This window comes from Rhinolophus sinicus, chromosome 8 (assembly GCF_057876585.1).
Source record: "Rhinolophus sinicus isolate RSI-liver-muscle chromosome 8, RSI-T2T, whole genome shotgun sequence".
In the NCBI taxonomy this organism is placed as follows: domain Eukaryota; kingdom Metazoa; phylum Chordata; class Mammalia; order Chiroptera; family Rhinolophidae; genus Rhinolophus; species Rhinolophus sinicus.
The window spans coordinates 1,899,633-1,926,626 of record NC_142508.1 but is presented as its reverse complement, the minus strand read 5'-3'; the positions used below and the strand labels follow the sequence as shown (position 1 = coordinate 1,926,626).

The window sequence follows — 26,994 nt, the reverse complement described above, 5'->3', positions numbered from 1 at the left end:
GGGACGCGAGTCGCCGGTGAACCGAGCCCTTCCCGGCGGCGCAGGGGGCGACGGGGCCGCGCACTGTCCCCTCCACGCGGGGCCGGGGCTCCACGCGCGCTTCCCCGGCCGAGGTTCCCTCCGCGACCCACTGGCCGGGAGCCCGGACCCCGGAGCCGGAGGCAGACACGTCGCGGTGCCGCCCCAGGAAGCAGCGGGCACGGGGGGCGTGGGGGCTGCTGACCACGCGACGCGACGCCGGCTCCCCCCGGCGGGCGGCGGCGACAGGCGGCGCGAGGCCCAGGCCCGGCTCGCGGGTCCCCTCCCCGCCGCCCCGGCCCCGCCACGTGCCGGCCCGTCCCCCCCGGCGGCGCACACGGGGTCCCGCCCCGCCCGCAGGTCCCCTCCCCGCCCCGGCCCCGGCCGCGGGCCTGTGCGGCGCCAGGAGCCCAGCGTCGGCGCTTCCAGGCCGGGGCCGCGGGGACCGGGCCGCGGGGCCGACGTCGTGCGCGCGCCCGAGCGGGAGCGGGAGCGGGAGCGGGGCGGCGGGAGCGGCCGCAGAGGCGGCGCCGTACCTGCGGGTCCATGTCGCCCACCGCGTAGAACTTGACCTCCCGGAACATGTCCTCGGGGACCTTGGGCGCCGGCTCCGACATGGTCGCCGCGGCTCCCGCCCCGGCCCGCGGGGCCCGGTCCCCAGCGGCGCAGCCCGCGCGTCCTCGGCCGGGAGCAGCGCGTCGGGCCCTGTCCCCGGCGCCCCGCCCGCGCAGGGAGGCCCGAGCGCGGGAGCCCAGCGCGCCCTGCGGGACGCACCATCGCGCGCGGCCGCCGAGGGGGGGCGCCGAGGGCCGGGCCGCCCGCCCACACCTCCCGGCGCCTCCGCGGCGGCCGGGGGCCCCGGGACGACGGGCACCGCCGGGCCCGCTCCGGACACACGGGGCCCGCGGCCACCGCCCCCTCGCGAGTGGGCCCCGGGGCCGCGGGGAAACGCGCCTCCCCCTCGTGGGGTCCGAGTGGGCCGGTCCCGGTGAAGACGGGAGCGCGAGGCCCCGCCCCCAGCAGGCCGGCCGCGGGCTCGGCGCCTGCGCGCGGCGAGGGGGCGGGGCGCCGGCGGGCGGCGGCGATGGCTGCGGGAGCGGACTCGGCCCGGGTCTCGCGCGCGGAGGAGCGGGCGTCGCCGGCGGCTGCCCGATCGGACGCGAGGTAACGGCTCAGACCCCGCGGCCGAGGCCGAGGGACGCGTCCCGGCTGAGGGCGGGGGCGCCGGGCGCGTGGGGCGAGCGCCGCAGGCTGCAGAGGCGCCCGGTCCCCGCCCCGGCCGGCGGGTCTCTGCCCGCCACCCCGAGCCCCACGCCTGCCTGGGCCTGGACCGTGTGCGTGGGCGCCGCTCGCCTCCCTGCTGAGCCCCCGACGACGGGGCGGTGACGTCGTCCCGCCTGATGTCACCCGCCCGCCCTGCTCCCTGCTCCCCGGGCCTCCCGGCGCCTTCCCGGCTCGTCTCCGGGGCGCCCGCAGCACCAAGCGGGAGAAGGGCCGGGGCGCGGTGCAGGCGGCCTGCGCGGCCTCTGTCGCCGGTCGCACGGCAAGGCCTCCGCCGGCCTGGGCGGCCGCACCGGTGCCTGGTCCCGGGCGGCGGGGAGTTGGTCTGGGGCCTGGGAGGGAACAGGACGGATCGGGCCGCAGTTCCCGCCCCTCGTGCCCGAGCCTTTGCCCGCTGCTGCCGCTGCCTGCCGGGCAGAAAGCCATTCTGAAGTGAATGTTAGTAAAATCGGTTTTAAAAAAAGAGGAATCTCTTTAAAGTTATTGTGGCGCCGTCACACAAACAATTCATTTTTGAGGCATTTTGAGTTGGCTTTTGTTGTATCATTTTCAGTCTAATCAGAAGTTCTGAAAATAGAAGTTGATGGGATTGGTTCATGGATCAGGATGTAATGGGATCCACCATGTCGCGAGGGGGGGTGTTATCGCGACAAACATGGCCGCCACCGTGACGCGAGAGGAGTGTTTGTGATAAACAAAGATGGTGGGCGCCCATGTCGCGCGCAAGAGGGGTGTTCTCGCGATAAACATGGCCACCACCATGGCACGAGAGGTTAATCGAAGTAAACAAATATGGCTACCGCCATGTCGCGCAAGGGGTGTTCTCGCGATAAATATGGCCGCCACTATGGCACGAGAGGTTAATCGAAGTAAACAAACATGGCTGCCGCGCGCAACAGGGATGTTCTCGCGATAAACATGGCCGCCACCATGGCACGAGAAGTTACTCGAAGTAAACAAATATGGCTACCGCCATGTCGCGCAAGGGTTGTTCTCGCGATAAATATGGCCGCCACCATGGCACGAGAAGTTACTGGAAGTAAACAAATATGGCTACCGCCATGTCGCGCAAGGGGTGTTCTCGCGATAAATATGGCCGCCACTATGGCACGAGAGGTTAATCGAAGTAAACAAACATGGCTGCCACGCACAAGAGGGGTGTTCTCACGATAAATATGGCTGCCACCATTTCGCGAGCGGGGTACTCAAGGTAAACAAACATGGCCACCGCCATGTCGCGAGAGTAGCGGTTTTCGCGCTAAACGGCTGTTCAGAGAAAGTGTGCAAACCTACGTCTGATAACATGAATAACCCGTTTACCAGAGTCTTCAAGATGGCAATTCAGTTTTTAAAAAATTAGCACCAAAACTTAAAAATGATCTTCAGCACAGGTCCGTTTCTATAAGACGCCCATTCACAAAGTTATAGAAACACCACTTTGAGACTGCTATGTATTATTCATGAGTAAACAGATATTTCTTACTGATTTTGGTGGCACTTAGAAGATGACCCAGCTTAGGGTAATAACAGTATCAGTTCGTTCAACAAAATCTTTGCATTTCTTTAACTTTGATGCATCTACTACCCAAATCTGACAGGCTGAGCAGTAATATTTTCACACCTCGCACCTCAGTTCAAAGCATGATCATTTTGTTAATACTCAACCTTCAGAGAATAAACCTGTTTAATGCTAATTTGATAAACAGGGTAATACATTTCTAATTTTCTATTTTGCAAAATTAGGTAATCTAACGCTAGGAAAAAAGTGTGACATTAGAAAAAGCAAAAATAGAATTGGGAATATTTAACTCAAATTGTACCTGCTGGTGGGAATTAGAGGCAGTTATTTAGGTAAGTATTTACAAATGACTTTAAAAACGCATCTCGATTGTATACAGCAATCTCAGTCTTCTCATATTATGTTCAGTTCAGTTAGTCACAAACCCCTTTCGAGTAAGATGTTATCAATGTTTAGTGAACCTTTAGTTTGCGTTTATAGACTGCAACGTTTAATCTTTTCTCGAAAGGGAATGCTTCAGTGAGACGCACACACAGTCCAGAGCTGTATCCCAGGAGCACCTGAGAACTTCAAGGCTGTCTCTTTATGGGACCGATTCAGTCAACTGACCCACAGGGCAAAGTTGCCACCAATAGTCATCTACGCTGGTCAGTGCAGAAAAACTAGAAAACAAATAAAAACCGTAAATTCCTCCAAATTTATCTCCAGAAGCAACATTATTAAAATCCTATAACTGTCCCACACAACTACATTTTTTCATTTAGAAAAGTTACACCACACATAACCTTCTGTTGCTGCTGCAAAAACAAACCAAGAATGTCCTCCCATGTCAGTAAATAATAGATCTACATCATTCAATGGATACATAATACTCCATTTTTAATGTACCTTAATTCTGTATTGTTGCATGTTTATTGTTTCCAATTTATTAGTAACAATTACAATGCTGCAATGAAGCAGTCATCTTAAAATAAGCATCCATGTATAATGCATGTATAAATGTAGAATTATACTGTTCGATGCTCTAAGTCAGAAGCGTTGTCCCATGCCCGTCCCCCATCACTGAGCACAGAGCTTGGCACACAGTCCGGGCTTAGATTGGTGGTTCTCAACTGTGCGCTGTTTTGTCCCCCAAGGGTCATTTGGCACTATCAGGAGACATTTTCGGTTGTCAAAACTGGAAGGGAGAGGGTACTGCTGGCATCTAGTGGTAGAGGCCAGGAAACTGCTAAACATCCTACAATGTACAGGCCGCCCCCACAACAGAGATGACCCTGTGCAAAATATCACTACTGCTGCTGTTGAGAAAGCTGGTGCAAGGTGAGGTAACAAACTACACTTAATTGGATTAAAACCCTGAAAGTCTCTTGCACACAGCTTGGTGACTTGCTCACACAGCTTTCCTCTGAATGGGCACTGAGGGCTTTTGTCATCATGTATGTAGCTTTGCTGAGAGTCATTTGCTTCCATTATACCGATGGGGAGAACGCAAGGAGAATACCAGGCAGGAGGTCCGATGGCCAGGCCTAGGAAGAGCAGCACACTTCCACGTCCAGCCGCTTCCATTGGCCAGAACCTAGTCTCATGACCTCAACCTAAACTGCAAGGGAGGCTGGGAAATGTAGTCTTCCTGTGTATCAAGGCAATGGGATGAATGGTATCTTGCCAATTTCTGCCATTTTTAGTTTTCAAAACAAAGTCTTCTACAAAAGATTAGAGAATTCAATGTAACACAAAAAATTCGTAATTTCAAAAAAATCACGCTTGCACATATCTACTCCATAGACATTTGTTGAATTTGGGGTTATTGGCTTAACATGGAAAGGACTAATAGTGTCTTAAAAACCAATGAGCTGTTGGGGCGGCCGATGGCTCAGTTGGTTAGAGCGCGAGCTCTCAACACCAAGGTTGCTGGTTCAATTCCCACGTGGGATGGTGGGCGGCGCCTCCTGCAACTAAAGATTGAAAACAGCGACTGGACTTGGAGCTGAGCTGCGCCCTCCACAACTAGGTTGAAGGACAATGACTTGGAGCTGATGGGCCCCAATATTCCCCAATTAAAAAAGAAGCAGTGAGGTGTTTACTGTAGGCCTGTAATGGACATGCTGGATCCAATCTTCTGTTCGTCTTTCTCCCACCCTCAGACCTGTCCTCCATCCTTTACCTCGTCAGCCCCAGGCCGCTGACCTGACTGCATTATATAAAGAGACTCCCTTGTACTCTGGCTTTCAACTGGGTGCAGTGAACAGGGAACCCCAGCAGCAAGCTGGGAGGGGAGGGAGAAGAGTGGGGTTACATATATACACATGAAGGAACAAGGCCTATTTGATTTCCACAAGCCATACAGATATTAGGCTGATGATTTTACTATGTCTTCCCCAAATGCCATCTGTTTAGTCCATGGACAAGTCTGCGGAAAAACTGAATATTTTATTAAGCTGTTTATACTAGGTGATAATTTCAGAAAAACTTTTCGTTAGAATTACTTAGCATTATTCAATGCTTTGTGATTATTTTATTGTCTATAACTCAGATCGTGTGGTAGGGCTACTTATTATAAGTTCCTGTGCTCTAGGATATCTTAACTTTCCGTAAAAGATATACACATTGCGTCCTCATTTGATAAAAATTATTAGAGCCCAACCCAACTTTGTATAGGCGCCATGTATTAAAACAAGGGGGAAACAGCCTTCGCATGTATCTGGTGTCTCACCTGAAACTCCCTTCTATCTGCCCTATTCCTGCCACTGAACATAAAGCAGCAAGTGTACAACTTGGCAATATTCCCTCTTGTCATAAGCTTTCCAATTATTGGAAATTAAGTAACTCCCTATAGAGGAGAAATCATTAAATATATAGTAAATAATGAGGTTAATTAATTTAACCCTTCTAATTAGGAAACTAATTAAATCAGAAAATTAAAACTGACACAAGACATTAAAATCAGGAAGTTCTGAATTTAGATCGAACAACCATCTCTTTGTGTTCCACCAACTCCAAAAGAGAAATACATATTAGCTACAAAGATACAAACCGGGGATATTTTCAACCTACGCAAAGTTATATTTTCCATACCATAAATATTAGACCATTTACTTTTTTTTTTAATTCAATAATATGTGAAATTGAACTTTGTTCCTTTTATTTTTTTTTTTAAAAAAAGGGAATTAGAGTACGTCCAAAACGATGGATTTAATGCAAGTTCTGCTAGTAACCGTGATCACGAGAAGGCACTAAGTTCTCCGGACCTGTGTTCTCACGCTCAGTGTATTCTAGAAGAGAAGTGAGATTGACTCACAACATCTCAGAGATGGAAATAGACCTAAATTGTAGCAGCTCAGGAAGCTAGGGGTGGGCAAGGCTTAGAATCTTCTCAGTGTGCTGAGTACAGAACCAGGTTCTACCGTAAGGTCTTTGTTCATTAGTTGGTGAACTGCCTGAGAGAAAAGTAAGGCTATAGTGTGCAAAGAAGCCCACATCTCTGTACGATCCTCAACTGTCGTGCCTGTCCACGTCATCTCTGGATATACATTTCCGCCCTCTAGGAAAAGTCTCAGAGTAACAACCATGAAGAACAAGATTGTGACACTCAGTGCCCCGGGGATGGAGTTCCTAAGCTTAAAAATATCTAAGCAGGTGTCCCAGGGAAGTTCCCGGACTGTCCATTCTTTGTACACTTTTCTCACAGTAAGTGCAATTGACAAGGCCCGGGCACCAGCCAGGGCCCGTCTGTGGATCCACTGGGAGGGGAGCTAATACGGATTCCTAAAGCCAGCACCAAAAATCATTTTGCCAAAGAGACCTTTGATGGACACTTGATCCCCCTGCAGGAAGGTGAGTAGCCCTGGGGTGGAGGGAACCTCCCAAACTGCAGGGCTCTTGCTTCAGGATGAGCTTCCAGTACCTGGTGAGCACTGACAGCAAGTGCAGCCACCTGAGCAGGGCGGCGTAAAGCGCTCGCAGAAGCTGACAGGGCACAACTTCTTCCCCCAAATGTGAGCGCATAACTGGAACCAACCGTTCCGGTTCCTTGTGTGCGAACGCTGCCTGATGCTTTGCAGGAAAGGTCAGTACGCTTCCTAATGATGACGTTATTTCCACACACTTCAGAGGCCGTAAAGGAATCCACAGTTGATCCCATAGCCAGCCTGTCACCAAGCCCTACACTTGAAGTAGCGAGCAAGCTGTTTTTCTCTTATTCCCACAGCTGCGGGATTATTCTGGCCTCAAATTCAACAGCTGGGACTCCAGAATCTCCATATGCGGCAAACAGGGACCTCCCCTCTAGGGCTCTGCTGCATTTAGGGTTAATGCCCCCAGTATTAGGCCTGTGTGTCCACATAGCTGCTAGTTCTTTGAGGGCAGACGTAATATTTTATTTTAAAGAAAGGTTCTGATCAGGTTTTCATGGCCACAGTGTGAGGGTGGCAACTGAAGCCGCGCGGTCAGAGCAGGACCATCTGAGAAAGCTGACGTGTGAAGGGATACTACTCACAAAGGTGCCGGCCGGGTGCAATGATGGTGAAGCAGCCCAGGTCCAGAGGGACGAGAGGGAGGAGAGATGACCAGCAGCTGGAAGCGGGGGAGCTGCAGAGAACAGCTCAGGGCAACCTGAGCAGGAACGTGGGAGATAAACTCCCTAACCCCCGCCTCTCCCCCCTCCAGCTTTCTGCTGGGATTCCCTGTTCACGCATCCAATTGAAAGCCAGAGTGTAAGGGAGTCTCTTTACATAATGCAGTCAGGTCAGCGGCCTGGGACTGACGAGGTGGCAGGTGGGGTAGAGGTCTGAGGGTGGGAGAAAGATGAACGGAAGGTATCCAGCACGTCCATTGCAGGCCTACGATAAACACCCGATTGCTTTTTAAGAACATTAGTCCTTTCCATGTGAAGCCAATAACCCATATTCAACAAATCTCTCTGGAAAGCTCCATAAACAAACGTATATAAACAACTTGTGGATAGTTATTTTAATGTGGTGATAACAGACAAGATTGAATGATTACCTTTCAGAGAACAAAAAGGAGGCTGTATCTACCAAATGGCTAAATTTGTCTCTTTCCCCTCCTTGAAGTTCCTTCCAATGCAATTTGACAATCAGTCCTCTGCAGGGGGGAGACTGACAGCTACAGGACACAGCTGTCACCTTTCCTGTCTGTGCATCGCCACTTGGCCACAGCACTGCTATGGCCCAGCAGGAACCTCTGAGAGGCGACGTGAGCAAAGCTTGGATGGTGGTACGATGTTAAACCCAAACTGAACGTACTTAGTGAAACGAAGTGGTCTGATCACAGGAGATTCACTTTAGTTGGACGGACGTTTATTGAGCTCTTAGCTTCACGGCAAACAGGTCTTGCCTCGCGGTCGAGACACACCCATGAAGTGCCTGAGTCCAGCCTGTAAGCAGCGCAGTGACTGACACATGCGTAGCGCAGGTAAAGGAATTCAAAGCGGGGCGATACCACGGGCACTGGGGTGGGATTCAGGCAGCATTTCCTTGGGGGTCTCTGAGGAGGTGAGTCGAGAGGGGTCTGAGGATAACACGGCCTGGGCCTGGGATGACCGTGGCCCGTGGCAGGGCTCCGAATAGACCCCACCCAGAGGGAGGTGATGCGGGAGGAGCCGTGGGGGACACACGCAGAGAAACGGAAGACACTCAGGGAAAAGTTATATGTGAAGAAACAATAACCACCTGCACTCCTCATAGAGTCTGCCTGTTATATTATGAACGCCTATCAGTATGGGCTGAAACTGCGACAGAAGAAGCTGGTCTTCCACTTGATTCCATTTGGAGAGTATCGGCTCCCGTTCGGTTTATAGCAGGCAAAGTACAACTGTCAGTTCCACAGTCCTCAGGAAAGTACGAGCCAGACAATGCTTACTGCCCTGGTCCCCAGACTTCCAGAAGCTCTCACTGCTTTCGGAGCGAAGTTCAGCCCAATTGTCCTGCCGTCTGTCATGTCCACGACCCCTCTTTCTCTCGGCCACACACCACACCTGTAAGGCCCAGAACCCGACGGAGTGCCCGGCTTTTCTCCTGCCACTCCCCTCACTCATGCTCTCCTCCCACCAAACTGGATACTTGACTTTCTTCAGACACGTCAAGGACCTTCTCACCTCCATGGCTTCAGACAGACTGTGAGTCCCTCCGTCTGAGATGACGCTCTCCACTCACATGCCGGTGGCCATGTCCACGTGCCCATTGCATGAAGCCTCTCTGATGCCTTCAGGTCGATGTCCTTGGTCCATTCCATGTATGATTATAAATACACTATGTAACTGGATGCTCTTTGGCGTGAGTCAGCCAAGTGTGAGAGAGTTCATCTCAGCCCGGTACAGTGGCTGGTGTGATGCATCCGTGACACCTTTCGTGGAGCAAGGAGGGCAAACAGGGCTGGAGGGAACCTACAGTGTGGGAGTTTGCCTTCCTCTCAAGACTTAACATTTAAAATACCAGGAAGCCTTTCTTTTCAAATGCTTGGCCATTTCACACCCACGGCCAGGGGATCCCTCCACTACTAATGGAAACAGGCCTTGTTTTCCTCAGCGTGTGTCCCCCGCTGTCCGTGTGCTGCCCGATGTCACGTGGATGATGGAGGAATGACTATCTGAGGAGCCCGTGGCTGCATTTTGAGTGATGGAGCATCAGTGCTGGGGAATTTCCTCCTCAGGGTTAAGGCACCCTCCAAACGGTCATCCCTGTGCAAAGGTAAACCTTACCTCTTCGGTGAAGTTGCTGTTACATTGACTCTGGCGTTTCACTTTACAGATGGGGGGACAGGTTCAGAGAAGTTAGGCGCAGGTAAGCAAAGAGCCAGATAGAAAAGATTTCAGGCGTCACAGCCCCGAAAGTCTCAGCTTTGACTTCTCACCTGCCACTGCAGCATGACAGCAGCCACCGCATAATGGCAACTCGGACCCCGAAAAGCAGAGCTGTGTTCCAGCAGAACTCGGTTTCCACGCACAGGCAGCGGGCCAGGTGTAGCCTGTGGTCCCTGGTTTGCTGCCTGGCGCCTCCATGCTCCCCGACTTGCAAGTGGAAGCAGCCGAGACATCCCCCCAACAGGTGTTAGCTGACTCTCGGTCTCCTGAGCCCCGTCGGCCCCCTTTCTACTTCGCTGTGATAGCTCCCATCTCAGGAGGTCTGTCTAAACGCTTGACCATCAGGGGGATGGGGGAATTAGGGCTAATTAATTAGTCCAGACTGTGAAATCCAGAGAGGAAAAGGCCTCATATTAAGTGCAAACAATCATCCTAAGTAATATATTTGTGGCACTTTCATTAAATTTTCTCTCAACTCTTGGAAAATATGTATCTCCTGGCTGCCAACGTTTTCATCGAGTATAATTATGAAGGCTCCCCAAATAATCATTTCTCAGTTTGTGATGCTCAGTGGGGCAAAATGCCAGCTGCCGGGCCTTGATGGAGCTGTTTAATTTGAGGCTCGTTAGCACGGCGCAGGTGAAAATGAATAAAGTCTTAGTGAAATGTGTTCATAGTGTATCAAACACCAGTGCCTGTTGTGGGGTGGCAGTCGTGGAAACAATGCCCGGTGCTAATCTAAACGAACTTAAAACGAGTGTCTAGTAAGGTAAATATAGGGATTTTAGGGACATTTTCCCAAGACATTAATAAAACCATTTTTACTCTGAGAAAAAGGCAGGCATTTCAACATGCAATATCCTTTTTTATGAACATTTGTTCACAGCAGGAAATGGTCTCAAAATTAGGTGTGTGGTTCCTTACATGAGTTAGAACCCCTTTTATTTTGGCCTTCTAACACGAACAAGAGTTTTGAGCTTTAAGCTTAGAACAAATTGAGGGGCTGTAAACCTAAAAGAGGGTCACTCGCTGTTTATGAAAAAACAACAACTGCATGGACATTCTAACACTATAAACTCTCATTTCCTGAGTAGGGTTCACAGGTAATTCCTTCCTCGGTATAAAGCAGTTCATTTTCTTAACTGAAAAACCCTGCCCCTTAGAAAGACAAGGGCAGAGGTACGAGGCTTACCGGTGGGGAATGTGAAGGCTACACGTTCATGTCGCTCGTGGGTTACTCACTCATTGGCGCAGAAGCAAGAGTCTGCTCCATGTCTGTGGAGAGGAAGGAAAACAAGACTTGGAAAAGCACAGAGCAACCTCAGTGAGCGCCGAAGCCACTTACTTTTGGAACACTTTGCCCAGGCACCCGTTTCCGGGATTAAATGATTTCATGGTGTTCTGGACAATTCTGACAGGTTTCCAAGTGGGAGCATTTCCTCAGTCTGTTTGCCTACATGCAGCAGCATTGAGAAGCTTCACAGAAGCATTAAAAAAAATCGAGGAGTGGCAGCTGGACAGTATCGAGTTCCATATTCCGTTCACTGTGTCGCAGGACGCGTACGTAGTAACATCACGGAAACTGAACTTCTCCTTTAGGCTTCGGAATTCACACGTTTCGCTCCATCGACCTACAGCATGTTCATGAGAATTGGAGAAAAGCTTACCTGGACTTTCTTTAGCAGAGGTATTTACATACTCATTGGAGACGAGCATACATGAAAACCCGCCCGTCGAGGTTTGCCAGTTTCCCACAGTATGTTATCCTGGGCAGTCCTTGCCTGGAACCCGTCCCAGGAACAGTTGCTTATATCCTGAACGAGGTGTTTTCAGATATAAAGTTATTAATGCCAGGCTTCTTAGTGCTACGTGATGATTCAAAGCCGCAAATAAAAGTGAGAGGCTTTGTCAGGGACGTGAGCGGATCCGTGCCAAGATTTCCCTTTTCTCCCTTTCTCTGTACTTTCTTCCCAGCTTTTCCCCCCTTGCTCTCTTTCTGGTCTTCTCTGCAGTCTTGCCGGACTCAGTATTATGCATCCTTTTCATTTCTTTAGTGGTAAGGTAGGAGACTTGGGGAAGTTGGAGTTGGTAAAGTAAAACGCACTAACAGAAGGTTTAAATCGTGAGAATTTGATGTGGATACAGGACTGTTTTCACCTCGCATCTTGCAGTAATGATTTGGTTCATAATAATAAAATATTTTGTTATGATAATCATTTTTATTGGCAAAAAAGAAAAAAATTCTTGCTTATTTGCACTGCCCCTTACCACGTTTCCTTACGGGCCTCTATTATCTTGCATCAAATTCCCAGACCTGTTTTTTTTCTGATTCCATCCAGTGATAATTTTGGGCCCCCTGCTGCTTACAGCTCCATTTTTCTATCTGAAATGCAGGGGATGCTTGGTACTCCCGCCCCGTGATCAAAGCCAGTGGAAAACTACAACCCATGACTTACCAAAGTGCTTGCTAAGGACAAAGGAATTACGGAATGAATAGTGGAAGGAAGTACTTGTGGATTCCAGCTGTAACCACGTGGCCAGTTGCAGAAACAAGACTAACAGCTACGTGTATTTCGTCCTTATTTTGACGTGAATATTTCTGTGTATGTGTTAGCTGTGTCGACGAAAAGGCATCCAGCCTAAGAGAAAGCTTATAAGATTTTATTTGAGCCAGACTGACGACAATTGCCGAGAAGCAAAAATCTCAACAGATTCAGAAAATGCTCCGCAAAATGGTGGTTTGGAGCGTATTTTACACGTAAAATCACAGGAGGAGGGTTACATGAAATCCATGGAGGTTGATGAGGGGGTGGGAGAAAGCAGAACAGGGATATCTCTGGGATTAGATATAAATAAATTGGAGCGACAGGTACTTCTTCTGCATAGGTGGGTACAGGATAGTTAATAGTTCCCTTTTTACCGCACATAGAGAAGGTAGTCAGGTGACACAAGTAATAATGAGGGATTCTATAGTTTCCTGCTCTGGTCTGGGAAAAGGGAGCACTGACATTCCAAGGGCATGTTAACCTGGATGCAAAAAGACAATAGACAGGCTCAGTTAAGGTAAAGACTGACCTTGGTCAAGGAAGCTTCAGGCTAAAGCTGTGACTTCCCGCCATGGCCCACCTTAGTTAGGAATTTTTATGCTTACGCCATCCCGGGTGGTTATTTTCAGTGTCCTGAGCTTGTCAGGTTTAAGCTGTGGCCCCTCTTTCATCCACAGCTTTTTCCCTCTTTCCCTGCCATCCTCCAGCTACCTAACCTGAGATGTGTAGTCATTAACCTCGTATCTCAGTGTCTAGTTTCCAGGAGATCAAAGGTGAGATGTGACTCGATTAGAAGGGAATCATTATCATCTAAAGTTAAGTAAAGTGTCCTTGTAGTCATTTCTGGGGAGAAGATGAGCATGTTTTCAGTGGCATGAAGGAAAATGGGTCTGTTCTGAGATGCTGGAAGCCCGTTTGCTGCTGTCTTTCCCTGGAAGTTTAGTGTGATTGAACGCGGTGTCTCCGTCTGCCAAGTCGGCACGAGGTGAACTGCGCTGGACTGTGTTTTGTCGTTTAGCTAAGCAGGAACTGCATTTCCCAGAATTCTCTTTCCTACATCGTTTGGGGTTAGCACAGGTCACAAGAATATTTGCTGCAGGCATTTTCTTTTTATGCCCCAGGGTCTGGCATGGGCACAGGGCACTGTTCCAGCTCACGCACACCCTCGCTTGTCGGCTGGATCGCCAGCACGGCGGTGGCTGGGCCCACAGCTCTCCCAGCACCTGCTGGGTCCTCCTGCAGCTTCTCCCCCTCCTGGGCCAGGGGCGTGTGGAAGTCCTGCCGTGTGTCCTTGAGGCCACCCTGCAGCGAGGAGCGGAGGCACGTCCAGCTGAGCCGCGTCTGTTCCCAACTATCCCTGCCTCCCCCACTCCACTGCCGCCTGCCCTTCCTCACTGCTCACCCTTCAGACTTCAGACACCAGCCCCAGACGCAGAAACAACAGTCTCCGCTAGACTATTTCATCAGCTCCCCCACTGTATAAGGTTTGGTCGCCATAATAAACACCTTCTGTATCTTCTGGTTGCTCTGATTCTCTGATTAAACCCAGGTTCAGGACCTGTGGTACAGAATCTCACCTGCACATGCCCTTCCTGGCCTCCCCTCCAGGTGCAACAGAGAAACTGTCCTTCTAGAAGACTCTAAAGCTTTAACTCTCATCCCATCTGCCTACACCCTCAGGAACCTATCAGTTATTCCTCTCTCCCTTATAGATTCAGTGTCTGTTTATTGGGTCTCCCAAAAAGCTTTTGAATAAGCGTATGCTTTTTATCAAGTCCAAACTCCGTCTTAGCCTGAATCCCAAGTGACCACAAAGGAGGTGGCCTGTGAGTCAGAAAAGGCTGTAAGGCGTGGAGATTTCAAATGCTGCCGTAGTGGAATCGAGCCATAAAATGCAAGACCAGAGATGCAGGTGTGGAAATGGGCGGGAATAAAGCCAGCTCTCCGTAGGTTATGGGGGTGGGTCCCGCTGCATCCAGGCAGCGCCGAGCCACCGTGGCACATAAAATACAGCCATTCCTTCCACAGCCGCACCTTTCTCTCAGGGTTCAAAGTCACTGCAGGGTCAAGGGCAATCCTTGCATTGTACCACGGGGTAGGAGAGGCTTGAGTCTGCACGTGTGTAGTGAGACTGGAGTCTCACTTTCTTGTTCCCTGAAGTATCCACAGTGGAGGAGGCCAATTACCCCTCAGTAAGTGATGTTTTCTCTTAGGAAAGGGAAATGGATTCTTGAGGCAACAACAACAAACAAGGGTCTCTACTTACACAGATGTGCAGAACGTAACCGTGAAATCTCTGTCCCTTCTTATTTTAAAAATGTGTTATACGCTAGTCCACTTAATGGATCGTGTCGTACCCCCACGTCAGTATGCATCTCTCTAACTCAAAAACACACATATATTCCGTATCCTGGCTCTTCCATAACTAAGGAACCGTAACCTGTGTGCCCACTCACAGGAATATCTCTAGTTTTCCGCCTCCACAAACAACACTGCCACCAACAGCTCTGTGCTGCAGGGAAGCCCGGGCCCTTCTGTTTCTGTCAGCTCGAGTTCCCGTCCTCAGAGGATTGCTGGATCCCAGAACGGGCACAGTGTTAACTGTAATCGATCCTGCTAGATTACTTCCTCTCCAAAATTTATTTTATTTCCACCAGCAGCTCTCATTACTATCAGCAGTGTATTGGATCGCTCATTCCCCTGTTTTTGCACCAGCTTTGCATGTTACTAAGTCCTCACCATCAAGCTAGAGACATGGAGCAAATGAGAGGGAACCTGTGCTGCCCCGACCACACGCAACTGCTGTCCCGCTCTACAGCGGCCGTGACACAGGCCACTGTCACCCGCTGGCTGAGCCCTTGTGTCACGTCTCCTATTCGATGTGGATGTTCCCTGAGGACACGAAAAGTGATTTTTTTTTTAAAGATATTTTATGCATATGCCCTTCATCCACACGCCTCCTTCCCAGACCTCCTTCTTCCCAGTCTTCCACCTTCAGCCTTGAAGACACTGCTCATGGGCCTTTATTTTGCCTGATTTTGGGCCATTTCTCTTACCGCCCATGGGTGATGACCACCCAGGGCCTGCCCCTCTAGGCCCCCCCAGAGCGGGGACCACAATGCAGCTTTGCTCTGGCTTGCACCAACACACCGGGTGGATCCATCCGCGGGGCACCCCCAGCTTTTCTTGTCTCTGTCAGCTCTTCATGCAGCCACAGCTGTGAACTAAGGGATGGTGGTCCAGGCTACCTGCTGTGCATCCGCCTTGCTCCCGGCCTGCTGTGGGCTACCTCCGTTGGATGCTAGTTTGCTGCTGGGGATTTGCTTCTACCCACGAGAGCCAATGTCGTGGGTGGGCCTCAGGAATCCAGATGGTGGCAGTGTAGCTCCCTTCACCACCTACGTGTCAGGCTCGCACGTACCACTGGCACTGCAGCCCCAGCACGTCACATGCTGCTTTTCCACGGCGCGTTGCTCTCTGTGCAGGTGGCACGGCTTTGTGCCAGAACCCATGAGTCTTTGCTGTGACTTCCACAGGTGTTCGCCATGAAATCTATACGGAGTCTTTTCCCTTTACAGGCACATCTAATACCACGAGGTCTGCCAAGTGCCAAGCAGAAGGGCAGCCTTCCCTGAAACCAGGACTCTTTCCTGCTCTGAGCCCCAACCAAGCTGCCAGCCTTTTCATGTCACCAAATATATGGATCAGAGCAGTGTTCTCGAGTGTGGGATATGCTGCCTACGGCGTTTGAAATAACTACCAAGCATTATGCTTCCTTTTAGGGGCGGGCAGTCCCCAGTGCAATAATTTTTCTTTTACATTGGAAGGAATGTCCTGTCATGCCGCAGACCACGGAGGCACTGAATCTTTGTAGGATTTATTTCCCACCCTTTGGAGCATCTGGATATTACCAAGGACTCTAGCAAATTGGCTCATCCAGTTCTATGAACACTCTGCAATGACACAATAGCCTAGTGTGGTGTTCCGATGAAGCTCTGCAACTGTTTTTAAACATTTTGGTCTCAGGACTCCTTTGCAATCTTCAAAATTATTGAGTATCCCAACGAGATTTTGTTTACGTGGGTGTTGTCCATGTATGTATACTGGAATATAAATTAAATGGAGAAATTTAAAACATTTCTGTATTAATCCATTAAGAATAAAAGAATCAACCCATCAATGTTTACATAAGTGATGTCTTTATGAAAAATAACTATTTTCAAAAAATTGTTGAGTGGCATTTTTGCAAATCTCTTCAAGACAGCTGGAATCTCATATCTGTTTCTTCTATCTGTTGTGATATTTTATATTTGGTTTAAGTTTATGAAGAAAATCCAGCCTCACAGAAATACATATCTGACAAGTGGAGGAGTATTTCAATAGTCTTTTCAGGTAATTATGGACATTTGCCTGTGATGGCACATCAAACTCAGTAAGTGGTAGTTTCTCCAGGGTTTTGTTGCCATGTGGAATCTTAAATCAAATCATGCACTTTTTGTGCTCTGTTGAGTTAAAATCCATGGGCATGTTTTGCTTTTGAAACAGATCTTTTCTCCCTCTGCGATTCTGTAGCACAATGCCGTGGTCACTTCAATAATATCGGCTCACTGAATTATCTAGATCTTCCAAATGTTGACACATTTCATTACACAATATCAAAAACTAACGTGTTATCATCACCACCAATCTCATCGGAAAGGTCTTCAAGTATGGGGAAGCTGTCAAGTTCACAGCAGCAGATACGAGTTTTCCAAAATTCCAGTTTTCACTTGAAAGCTCAAATTTTATTATGGGCAACAAATACTGTCAGCTGTTTTCCTTGAGGTGAAGACTCACTTTATTTATCTTGAGAAAATATCTGCCAAATACCTAAGGCTGGCTAATGATAGTTTATCTGTCGGTAGTTCTTTCAAGTAAAAATGGTTTTTCATTAAAAAAAAAAACTGTTAGTTCAACTCACTTGATTTTACTGCTGTCATCTCTGTGAAGGCCTTGTCTCCAAATACAACCACATTCTGGGGTACTGGGGGTGCAGGCTTCAATATGTGGATTTCAACGGAGTTGGGGGACACAGTTCAGCCCATAAGGGGTAAACCAAGAAACTGCATTCCTCAAAGCTGGCATTTCAGAGATGCTTTATGGCACATGGGAATTTTAAACTTGTTTACATTTTTTAAGATAAAATTATGGCCATGCTGTAAGAGACACAGCTGGAAGGTTCTGATTTTTTCCCTTTGTGTCTATATGCGATACACCAAACTTTCTCAACAGATTTTGGTTCTTCTGGAACTGCTCCATTGGGTCTCTTCTTTGTTAGGGCACCCTCCTTAGTTCTTAACTTTATGACACTCCCATTTTCACACAGTATCTTCCGTGGTCCCTGGCTCATTCCCTTGTTAGACAGCTGCTCACTTAACTACCAGTACAGACAGCTGCCCCTTGCAGGGCTGGTAGGGATCATAGTCGCAAGCCCGTGTACCTTTGAGGGTCTGTATTGAGAGCGACCAACCTCAAGGCCTCAGCTCACCCATCCCTCCAGCCCGTGGACCCCTGCAGAGCTGCTCAGAGCACTGTTTTCAAAGACGAGGTTGCGTAGTTTACATCTCATTCCCGTAGGCTCCATGACGCCAAGAGGATGATGTGCTCTAAGTAAACACAAGCCTTCCCCTTGGCAGGAGCCACACATAGTAGCCCTGCACCACCTGCTGTTTCTAAGGGATATTTGGTGATGCAGCTCAGTGAGTAAACTTTCATTTAACGAATAATAGTCTCTTTATCATTTCCTGAGTGTCCTCTCGTCTGGGTCCCAGTGCAGGACTTTCTCTCTTCTCAGTGTGTTCTTTTTACTCCTTTAGAAACCGAGTCTTGTAAGAAAATATTTTTTTCTCGTTTTCAAATAGCTGAAAGGCTTCTCACCAAATCTGTAGCCAACCACTCGTGAGTGTACAGGATTTCACAACACCCATTGGAGGCACTTCCAAATTGCTTAAGGTCATCGCATTTTCCTCGTTCCAATTTATTTTATCCTGCTCTATCGGGTTTCTATTTGTGAAGTGCTTTAAATCATAACCAGGTAGGAGCTTTTGATATTCTCTCAATGGTGGTGGGTGTGTATATGGTGATGGGATGTGTGCGGGGAAGGAGTTAAATGACCCTCCCCCTTTTTTTAAGTGAGATGGAGCTTTTGTGACAACTCATATCCAGCTTTTTCCTTCACTGGAAGCAAATTTAGTAAACCCACTGAAGAGTCTACGCATCTTCTCTGTGATTCCGAGGAAATGGAAAATGGATTCAGCGTTTTGGCTCCAACACCTCAGCCGTCTCTAGGACCAGCAGTATCTGCTATCTTATCTTTTCTCCTTAAAGGTAAAAATCCTTTTAAGGGGAGCGCTGGGGGTTGTGTAAGAAGGAGACTATGAAGGACTGAAACCTGCCGGAGAAGAAAGGCCAGCGATATCGTCTTAGACCCTACACTTGGAACACATGTACCAAAGGCAAGCGCCTGAGGACTTGCTCCAGGCATCCAAACCGCCTCTAGGAGAACGTGGGTGGGGGTGGCAAGAAAAGTTCCTTGGTAGACTTGTTCCCCACGGGGACCTCAGCTCAGGCAGAAGCGACAGGACCATGGACAGCACCACACGTAGCGACGCGCTCGGGCGGGAAGAGGCGGTAGCACCACGGAGAGCGCCGCGCTCTGCGCTCCGGCCGGAGGCGGGGACAGGCGACTATCAGCTGACGCCGTACGCACGCTGGACCCCAGTCTGATGAGGGCGGTCTGGGTGGGCGCGCCAGGGTTCCCCCTCTGGAGCTGCGGCCCCACACTGGGTGCGGAGGCGGCGGGGAGGAGCAGCAGGCAGGTCCCAGGAAGCGCGCAGCTGAGGCTGCAGCCCGCACCCTGGAGAGGGGCGGATGGGGAGGCCACGCGGCGAGAACTCCTGCTCTGACGCACCCGTTTCTCTCCAGGCGCTCACACTCCCCGGGGCGCCCAGCTCCTCCCCGCCTCGGGAAATGCTCGGCTCTGGGCGACCAGCCTGCTGTCTCCGCCGAGGTGAAGACCCCCGGGCATGTTGCAGCCTTGGGGGGGCCCGGCTGAGAGACGCAGCCCCTCGGCTCTGCTTTCCCAGCCTCTGAGGGCTTCGGACCTGCCGCGGCTTGCAGCCCAACGCCCTCCTCTTCGCCAGACCAGCTCCCCCAGATGCTCATGGGCAGGAGGTTGGGGCGGGTTTCGCAGGCTCTCCCCTCAAACCGCGCCACCGGCCAGAGGTTACAAACATCCGGAGTGGCTCCCATAAGTTCCCCTGAACGCCCCTTCCGCACGCGCCCTGGCGCGTTCTCCCGACCCCGAGATGGATTTGCCTGGGAACCAAACCTCCTTTTCCGGCTCCAGCCCCTCCCCTTTGGAGACCAACCGCAGCCTCGGCGCAGAAGACCCGCGCCCCAACTCGCCCCTGCTCTCTGTCTTCGGTGTGCTTGTTCTGACCTTGCTGGGATGTCTGGTGGCGGCGACGTTTGCCTGGAACCTGCTGGTGCTGGCGACCATTCTCCGCGTGCGCACCTTCCACCGCGTCCCGCACAACCTGGTGGCGTCCATGGCCATCTCGGACGTGCTGGTGGCCGCCCTGGTCATGCCACTGAGCCTGGTGCATGAGTTGTCCGGGCGCCGCTGGCAGCTGGGCCGGCGGCTGTGCCAGCTGTGGGTCGCATGCGACGTGCTGTGCTGCACGGCCAGCATCTGGAACGTGACGGCCATCGCGCTGGACCGCTACTGGTCCATCACCCGCCACCTGGAATACACGCTGCGAGCCCGCAAGCGCGTCTCCAACGTCATGATCGCGCTCACCTGGGCGCTGTCCGCGGTCATCGCGCTGGCCCCGCTGCTCTTCGCCTGGGGCGAAACCTACTCCGAGGGCAGCGAGCAGTGCCAGGTGAGCCGGGAGCCCTCCTACACCGTGTTCTCCACCGTGGGCGCCTTCTACCTGCCGCTCTGCGTGGTGCTCTTCGTGTACTGGAAGATCTACAAGGCCGCCAGGTTCCGCGTGGGCTCCCGCAAGACCAACCGCGTCTCCCCCGAGCCGCAAGCTGTGGAGGTGGGTGTTACCATCATCCTTAGAAACACCTGCACAGGCTTTACCCCCAGTACACCTCTCCTCACGTTTGTAGAAAGTGGAACTTCAGGATGTTTAAGGTTTTGGGGGCTTGGGGGGCGAGGAGAAGGGAAGGGGGTTGACTGGAAGAGCAAGAGAAAGCTTCAGAGGCTGACTGTGCTGTGCCAGGCTCAGCCCCGCAGAGCTAACACGGTCCTTTACCACCTCTGACAGATGACGTCCTTAAATGTGCAACGAGGGGTGTGGACTACGTGATTCTGCAGGGCCCCATGTGGCTCTCAAATTTAGACCGTCTGAAGAAGTCGGTGTCTGGGGCTGCACTAGACGGTGGTGCAGCTTCCGCACTTAGAGTGGGGTGTTCCAGCAGAGGGAAGGGACAGATGGTATCTGACTTGGCAGGAAGACTACCACGCGTCAGGCAATGCGTGTGAGGGTTTCAATGCAGTCTGTTTTTTTTTTTTTTCTTTGCAAATTAAAGCAACTAATTTTGCAAACTATGGTACCTCCTGGATGACTGACTGCCACTCTGCAGCACCCGCCCTTCCTGATGTGTGATTAAAGGTGCTGTTTACAGCCGTCTCAGAGCCTGCGTTAGCTGTATGCTCCCACTGCCTTGGGCGACGTGCTGGCATGTGCAGCTGAGGGCCACTTGTTTGCTTCCTGAACACGAGCAAAGCTTCAGGAGGAAATTAAAAATCTAAGGCAGGCAGTCCCCCGGCTCTTTCCAAGCGGCATTTACTGCATGACAACTGGTACAGCGAGAGTGAGGGCTCTTTTTTCATCTCCTCTCCAGCCACACTTTCCTGCCTGTTGTTAACTCTTAATAATCTGACCCCGTGGTTCAAGATGCGGGAGCTGTATGAGAACTGGACCCATTGGATGCGGGCTGCTCCCCCCAAACGCACTGCCAGGAATGGTCCCTTGAACCTAAGTCACACATTTAACTGAGATCAGAAATCTCCACAGCCCCCATCTTCTGTTGGCTGGGGGACATCAAGGTAAATTCAGTTAAGCATACTGAGCACACAGCGTGGATTTGGTGCAAGGGGGGAAAAGAATGAGGAAGACATTACCTTTCCCGTGAAGACTTTCGTCTATGAAGCAGTGACCTCCGTACTCTGCTTGTCAGGAGCGAATTCCACTGATAATCAGTCAATCACGCTCAGAGCAACCAGAGGTATAGGTGGGCGAGGGAGGGAAGAGCGTCATTCTGGGAGAAAAAAGGAAAAGAGGGTCAGAGGTACCTGTCCTTTAATCTAGAAGAGTCTCAACCCGGGGTGATTTTGCAACCCCCCCCCCAGGGGACATTGGGAATGTCTGCAGACTTTTCTGATTATCAAGACTTGGTGGGAGGGCGCTAGCGGCATCCAGTGCGTAGAGGGTGCTGCTAAACTTTGCACAGAGCACAGGGCAGCTCCCAACAAAAAAGAATAGTTCAGACCAAAACGCCAGTAGTGCCAGATTCGGGAAACCCTGACTTTTAGATCCCAGACCGCTGGGAGCTCGTGTGTGTGTGACCTCCTGCCCGGATTCCAGGTCAGGAACAAGAGGGCGGATGTCATCAAGGGCCCTTCTTACACGGACCCTCTTCTGCCAGATGCCAACCCAGGTAAACACAGTCTCCAGTTAGTACCAAACACCTCGAAAGGGAAAAGCAGGTACCAGTCTGTCTCTGAGGGCTTACCACGAGAGGGAAGGTCTCCCACTGCATCCTTCAGGGACAGCAGAGGCAAATCATGGCAACATCTTTGTGCTTTTGTATATATTACAGCACTGGTTCACCTCTTCTCTTTCTCTGCCGGAAAACTTTCAAAAATGAGTCCCTTGGCTTTGCAAGGTCTCTAAGTGGTGCCAGCATCTGCACAGCATGCCTCCGTCCTCACGTTACCGTGAAGGGTTCAATGCTAACCAGGTCTCCTGATTTCTCCGTGGTAGCAGGGGCCACAGCTTCCGAACACAGTTTTACCACCAATTGGCTGTGTTACCTAGGGAAACACAACACTTCTTCCCTGTGTCTTCATCTGCTGAGTTTTCTTCAAATGTGCACTGAAAGCCTAACCCACGTCAGACACTGAGGTGGGAACTGGCACCATGAGAGAGCCAGGCCTCGCCCTTGCCCAAGGGTGATGCAATCACTGCTAAAGATCTAGACTGAAAAGACAGCAGAGCGTATTGCTTACGGGGCTATGGGAGAGCTATGCCTGTGGGCACTCTCTCTCTGAGCAGAGCGGGGGGCTTGCCCTAAGTGGTATTTTGGGGACGTGTGGAGTTCAGGGATTGGTGGGCTTTCTGACGTGTAAGCGGATTCCATCACCTTATGAGCAGCTGTGTTGGTTGGTTGTTCCTCCCGCTGGGAGCTGATTGGAGTGAGTCCATCCCTGGTTGCCTGGCTTTCAGAAGTGAGGGGTGACTCTGACAGGTTGGCCTGCAAAAGCGAGGCCATCGAGGGGAATGGTCCTTGGTTGGCAGCGTCAGTTTCAGACTGGTCTGGGCCACAGAACTCTCAGTCTTGCCCTGAGGCTGTGCGGACACTCACCTCCGGAGCTCACTCTTTGTCCTCACTCCGCCAAAGCTTCAAGAGACACCACCGAGGACGGGCCCGATGTCCACCATCGCTGTTTCTCCTTGAAGACGAGGTTTCCTGTGTGGAGCGCTGACGTTCAGATTGCCCCTCGACCCACAGGATTTGAAATCATTGGTCAGGACGGTGCTGTGTGGAAGCACAAGGCTGTGGGCCACAGACCTTGAACATGTCGGAGTCAGACCAGCATAACTAGAAGCATGGTAAGGAGAGTCTGGAAGGTCTGCAAGTCAGGACTCAGGATTTTCCTGTGCTGTTCAGGAAAGCAAGTCCCAAACATTCCCTGAGACAGTGAGGTGGCCTTTTCTTTTGGCTTAAAAAGAGATGCTTTTACCTCCTCCGTAGTGTGAAGGCAGGGCAGCATGGCGTGTTAGCTATGGGGTAGCCCCCCCACACACACACACATTGGCCAAAGGAAAATCCAGTAGCCAGGACTCCTTGGGTTGAGATACTGAAACTGGCTTGTTGTGCCCCGAGAGCTTAGGCTGTATAATTTACTGTCACCCATTTTTTCTTTTTCTTTCCATGAAGACCTCAAGTTGTCTACCCCGCTACGGACAGTTACTATCCTAAGGGACCCTCCCTGAAAGAGCTTCATCTCTCTGTGCTCTTTGTAAGGCGGGTGTTGGAGAGTTAGTCCTCGGAAGGCCCTAAATACAGGTCCCACTGAACCACAAATCCTGGTTCTGGATTGACATTCAAAAGCCTGATTTCAACACAGGACAAAGAACCCAGGGTCTGTGCAAGAAGTGTGACCAACCTCAGGGAAGCTGTGGGGATGCCGGCTCCCGGTGCTGCCCAGTCAGTCGCCTTCTCATGGGGCCATCTGCTTCTTCCAAAGTTCTTGGTTTGACAAGGCAACATCCATGCTTGTGCTTCTGGACTTTCTCTGAAGAGCCTCAGTTCAGGAGCTGTTCAGACAGCAGCAAGGCACTGAGTGATTCACACTGGTTCATTTTTAAAGAACGCCTGGAGATGTTTTTACAGCAAGTTAAAGAAGTGAATGATTCTAAAACATGCTAATTATTCCTGGATAAGCCTGTCTTCTATTTTACCAATTTTATGTGCTGCAGCCAGGGCCACACTGAGTTGTTCAACAAGTTGGCTTTCCGTTAAAAAATTGGAGTTTAGGAGAGAGCCTGAACTCCTTACTATAGATCAAATCCGGTATTGTCCCTTTTATTTTTAATATAATCCCCAAACCGTAGTAAGTTAGGATTTGGTACTAGAGTCTCCAAGTTCTGTGTGGGGCGAAGACACTTCTTCCATTACGGAAACAACAATCGTGAGATTTGTTCCCGTGGCGAGGAGAATACAGCGCTGCATTATAAGTCTGCAACCAGAGGTGTGATTGGAGAAGGAGGAAGTGGAAATGAGTCACAATTAATCAACCAGTGGAAAAACGCCAGGTGGTTTTGGTTCCCACTCAGGAATCACTACGTATAGTAACACACAGCTTTAAGGCCTAATGTAAGTTCGAAAGATGTGTTGACTAATTTAATTGATGCCCGTAATTTCCCTGAGGCAAAGAGGCCACTCCTTGATCACTGAGGGAAGAGGTGGACGACGTAGGCAATGTTTCTTTGATAGGTGCCATGTGGTCGTATTAATCCATCTAGAACATGGCCCAGAATTTGCATCTTTGTACAAAAAGGCAGATTCGTGATAACAGAGGGAGAATAAATGTGCATTCTCATGCATTCTACTCCACTTAATATTTCTGACGGTCGTGTCTTTTCTCCGTAAGGACTGTTGCTATTTCTTTAGTAATGTCTTGAGTTGTATGCAGTGTGGGTATTCTCACATACAGAGCAGCTGATCTGATCACGTGTCAGAGCGGGTACCTTTTACCTGGAAGCAGGTCCCACCTGCTGCATTTCTAGGCGTGTTACAGAAACTGAAGAGGTGAGGTATTCTTCTGATAATGATCTGGACGTACCAGCCACACACGGCCTTGAAGGTCATTAAAGATTTTCACTGCTTGAATTTTTCTACTACATAAAATTTACTTTCCCTCACGCCTTTTAATATTTCCTATGTAGCCACAAATGTGTCTTTCGTTAGCTTCTTTCACCCTCTGGCATAATTGATTTTTTTAAAAGAAATTCTTTCCTCTGTTTTTAAGTCTTTTTAAAAATGTATCACAAGTCAATTTGCTTGTTTCCTTTTCAGACGACTGAAATTTTAGGCAGAAGGAGCTGTGGCCCTAGAGTAGTGGGGGGAACGGCCGTTTAGCAACACTCATGCCAACCAGACGGGTGCACCTCTGCTCACAGGGCTGTCACCTGGGCCATAGACAATTCCTCTTGGAGGTCAGGACAGGGACGGTGCCTCTTCATGAAGCTCCTGCTTACCTTTTCCAGCTGAAGGCCTCTGCTCAGCAGCCCCAGACGGCGTTCACGGCCCGCCACGCCACTGTCACCTTCCAGACAGAAGGGGACACCTGGAGGGAGCAGAAGGACCAGAAAGCCGCCCTGATGGTGGGCATCCTGATCGGGGTGTTCGTGCTCTGCTGGACCCCCTTCTTCACCACGGAGCTCGTCAGCCCCCTCTGCGCCTGCGACCTCCCCACCCTCTGGAAGAGCATCTTCCTGTGGCTGGGTTACTCCAACTCTTTCTTCAACCCCCTCATCTACACGGCTTTCAACAAGAACTACAACAGCGCCTTCAAGAACTTCTTTTCTAGGCAACACTGAGTCTGAGGGCTCGGGGGAGGAAGGAGCTGTTACCACAACTCAGTGCAATTCCCAGTCCCACGCGTGTCCCCCCAGCACTGCCTGGAAGAGAGACCCTCGCGTTCTCCAGGGTCATCTTCACAAGGAAGAGAGTGTCACTCCCTCCCTCCTCGGCAGGAACGTGGGTCTCCAGGAGCAGACTGGGGGGCACGGCCGGATTTATCTGCTGTTTCTCCCTTCGCCGACCAGCCGCGGACTTGGCCCAGACAGCGCCCTTTCCTCTCCAGGATCCACGCCAGAGGGTTATCGTCCTCGTACGTGAGAAGGCAGACAAGGCAGACGAGAGGGAGGACACGCAACAATATGGGCAGGTTGCAATGAATTTCCAAAAGTACATAAGAAGTTGTAACGGGGACACCTGGGAAGTAGGAAACCATGATTCCAATTATTCCAAGAATCCCCATGTCAAATACTCTGTTGTATAGGTCGTGGTAAGTTTACTCTAATGTTTATCATGTACGTCACAGTATTTGGCCACAAAACCTGTTCTCTAAACATATTACAGTATATAGCTGCATCTGTAAGACCAATGAATACTGGCTCTGTGGTTTTGTTTGTGGTAAACACACACACACACACACACACACACACACACACGAGCCAAATGTTCTAATTGGTAGCCCATCAACTTGGCAAAGGAGCTAAAGGTCAAATCAAATACCTCCTTCCATTTTGAAACAACTGTTCACAAACCATAGGGAAAAAAAATTGACTAGTTTCGTAGAATCTGTCAAACCAGCTTATTTGCTGTGGTTTCATTTGTATGGACTTGATTCAAATGTGTATCCTTGGATCATAAGATTAGAGCAAAACAATTGTCATGAAGCTTCCGGCTTCTCAAATATAGTTTCAGAACGGAGGACTAGGAAGTCACATTCACCAAACGTGCATGTTCAGAGGACAATGGATTAACTTGCTAATTGCTATTTTTCATTGGCATGTGAATGCCTGCTAGGAGACCAACACTGGTAACTAAGGAGAAAGGTGGACATGTGACGAACTGTGGCCTCAGTCCTCTACAAATTGACACCTAACTAGTGAGGCAACACAGCTAAGTGACGATGTAGGGTTTATATGATGATATAAAACCCAGGCAACTGTACAAAACTTTAAAAGGACCTTGGGCAGTAGAGCCGTCTCTGGTTCTGCTATGTCCCCAATACCTTGAAAGCATGAATTCAAAAATTAGGTATCATAATAATCTTTGAATCATTATAATACAGATGATTACCTATATGTATCCTTTTGTATGTAATAAATTATGTCGATCAAGATTTCAAAAGTAGGAAATCTGCGCAAATGTGTGGTCTTGGTTTGAAGCTTAGTCTCGCATTTACTGCAAAGGTGGTCTTTATTCAAAGACGCTGAGCAGAGGAGGACGTGTTACCA

At 50.4% G+C, this 26,994-nt stretch overlaps 2 protein-coding genes across 4 annotated transcripts in view; one reads left to right on the top strand and one right to left on the bottom strand.

Moving 5' to 3' along the window:
* PAXIP1 (PAX interacting protein 1) overlaps positions 1 to 693 on the bottom strand; it is a 33,232-nt gene extending 32,539 nt beyond the window's left edge. The window contains exon 1 of one of the 2 annotated variants that reach the window (XM_074315062.2): positions 555 to 693. Coding sequence is in view for 1 of the 2 variants with exons in the window: in XM_074315061.2 (XP_074171162.2) it covers positions 555 to 635 (81 nt within the window). In the remaining variant the exon portion in view is untranslated. The remainder of the gene's footprint in view (positions 1 to 554) is intronic. The other variant, XM_074315061.2, reaches the window with a different exon arrangement.
* Positions 601 to 26,887, top strand: HTR5A (5-hydroxytryptamine receptor 5A). 2 transcript variants are annotated; one of them, XM_019742477.3, is made up of 3 exons: positions 1,097 to 1,182; positions 19,148 to 20,271; positions 25,234 to 26,887. In XM_019742477.3, the coding sequence occupies exons 2-3, from the start codon at positions 19,531 to 19,533 to the stop codon at positions 25,564 to 25,566; spliced, it is 1,074 nt and encodes a 357-aa protein (XP_019598036.3). In that variant the 5' UTR covers positions 1,097 to 1,182; positions 19,148 to 19,530; the 3' UTR covers positions 25,567 to 26,887. The 2 variants fall into 2 exon arrangements, with proteins under 2 accessions (XP_088655891.1, XP_019598036.3); XM_088799765.1 differs by lacking the exon at positions 19,148 to 20,271 and having other exon boundaries at positions 601 to 1,182.
* Positions 26,888 to 26,994: the final 107 nt, after the last annotated feature.

Excerpts from the sequence above, each read along its gene's own strand:
- HTR5A (XM_019742477.3), top strand. The coding sequence starts at position 19,531 with ATGGATTTGCCTGGGAACCAAACCTCCTTTTCCGGCTCCAGCCCCTCC. Across the intron at positions 20,272-25,233 it reads CCGAGCCGCAAGCTGTGGAG|CTGAAGGCCTCTGCTCAGCA; the intron begins GTGGGTGTTACC and ends TACCTTTTCCAG.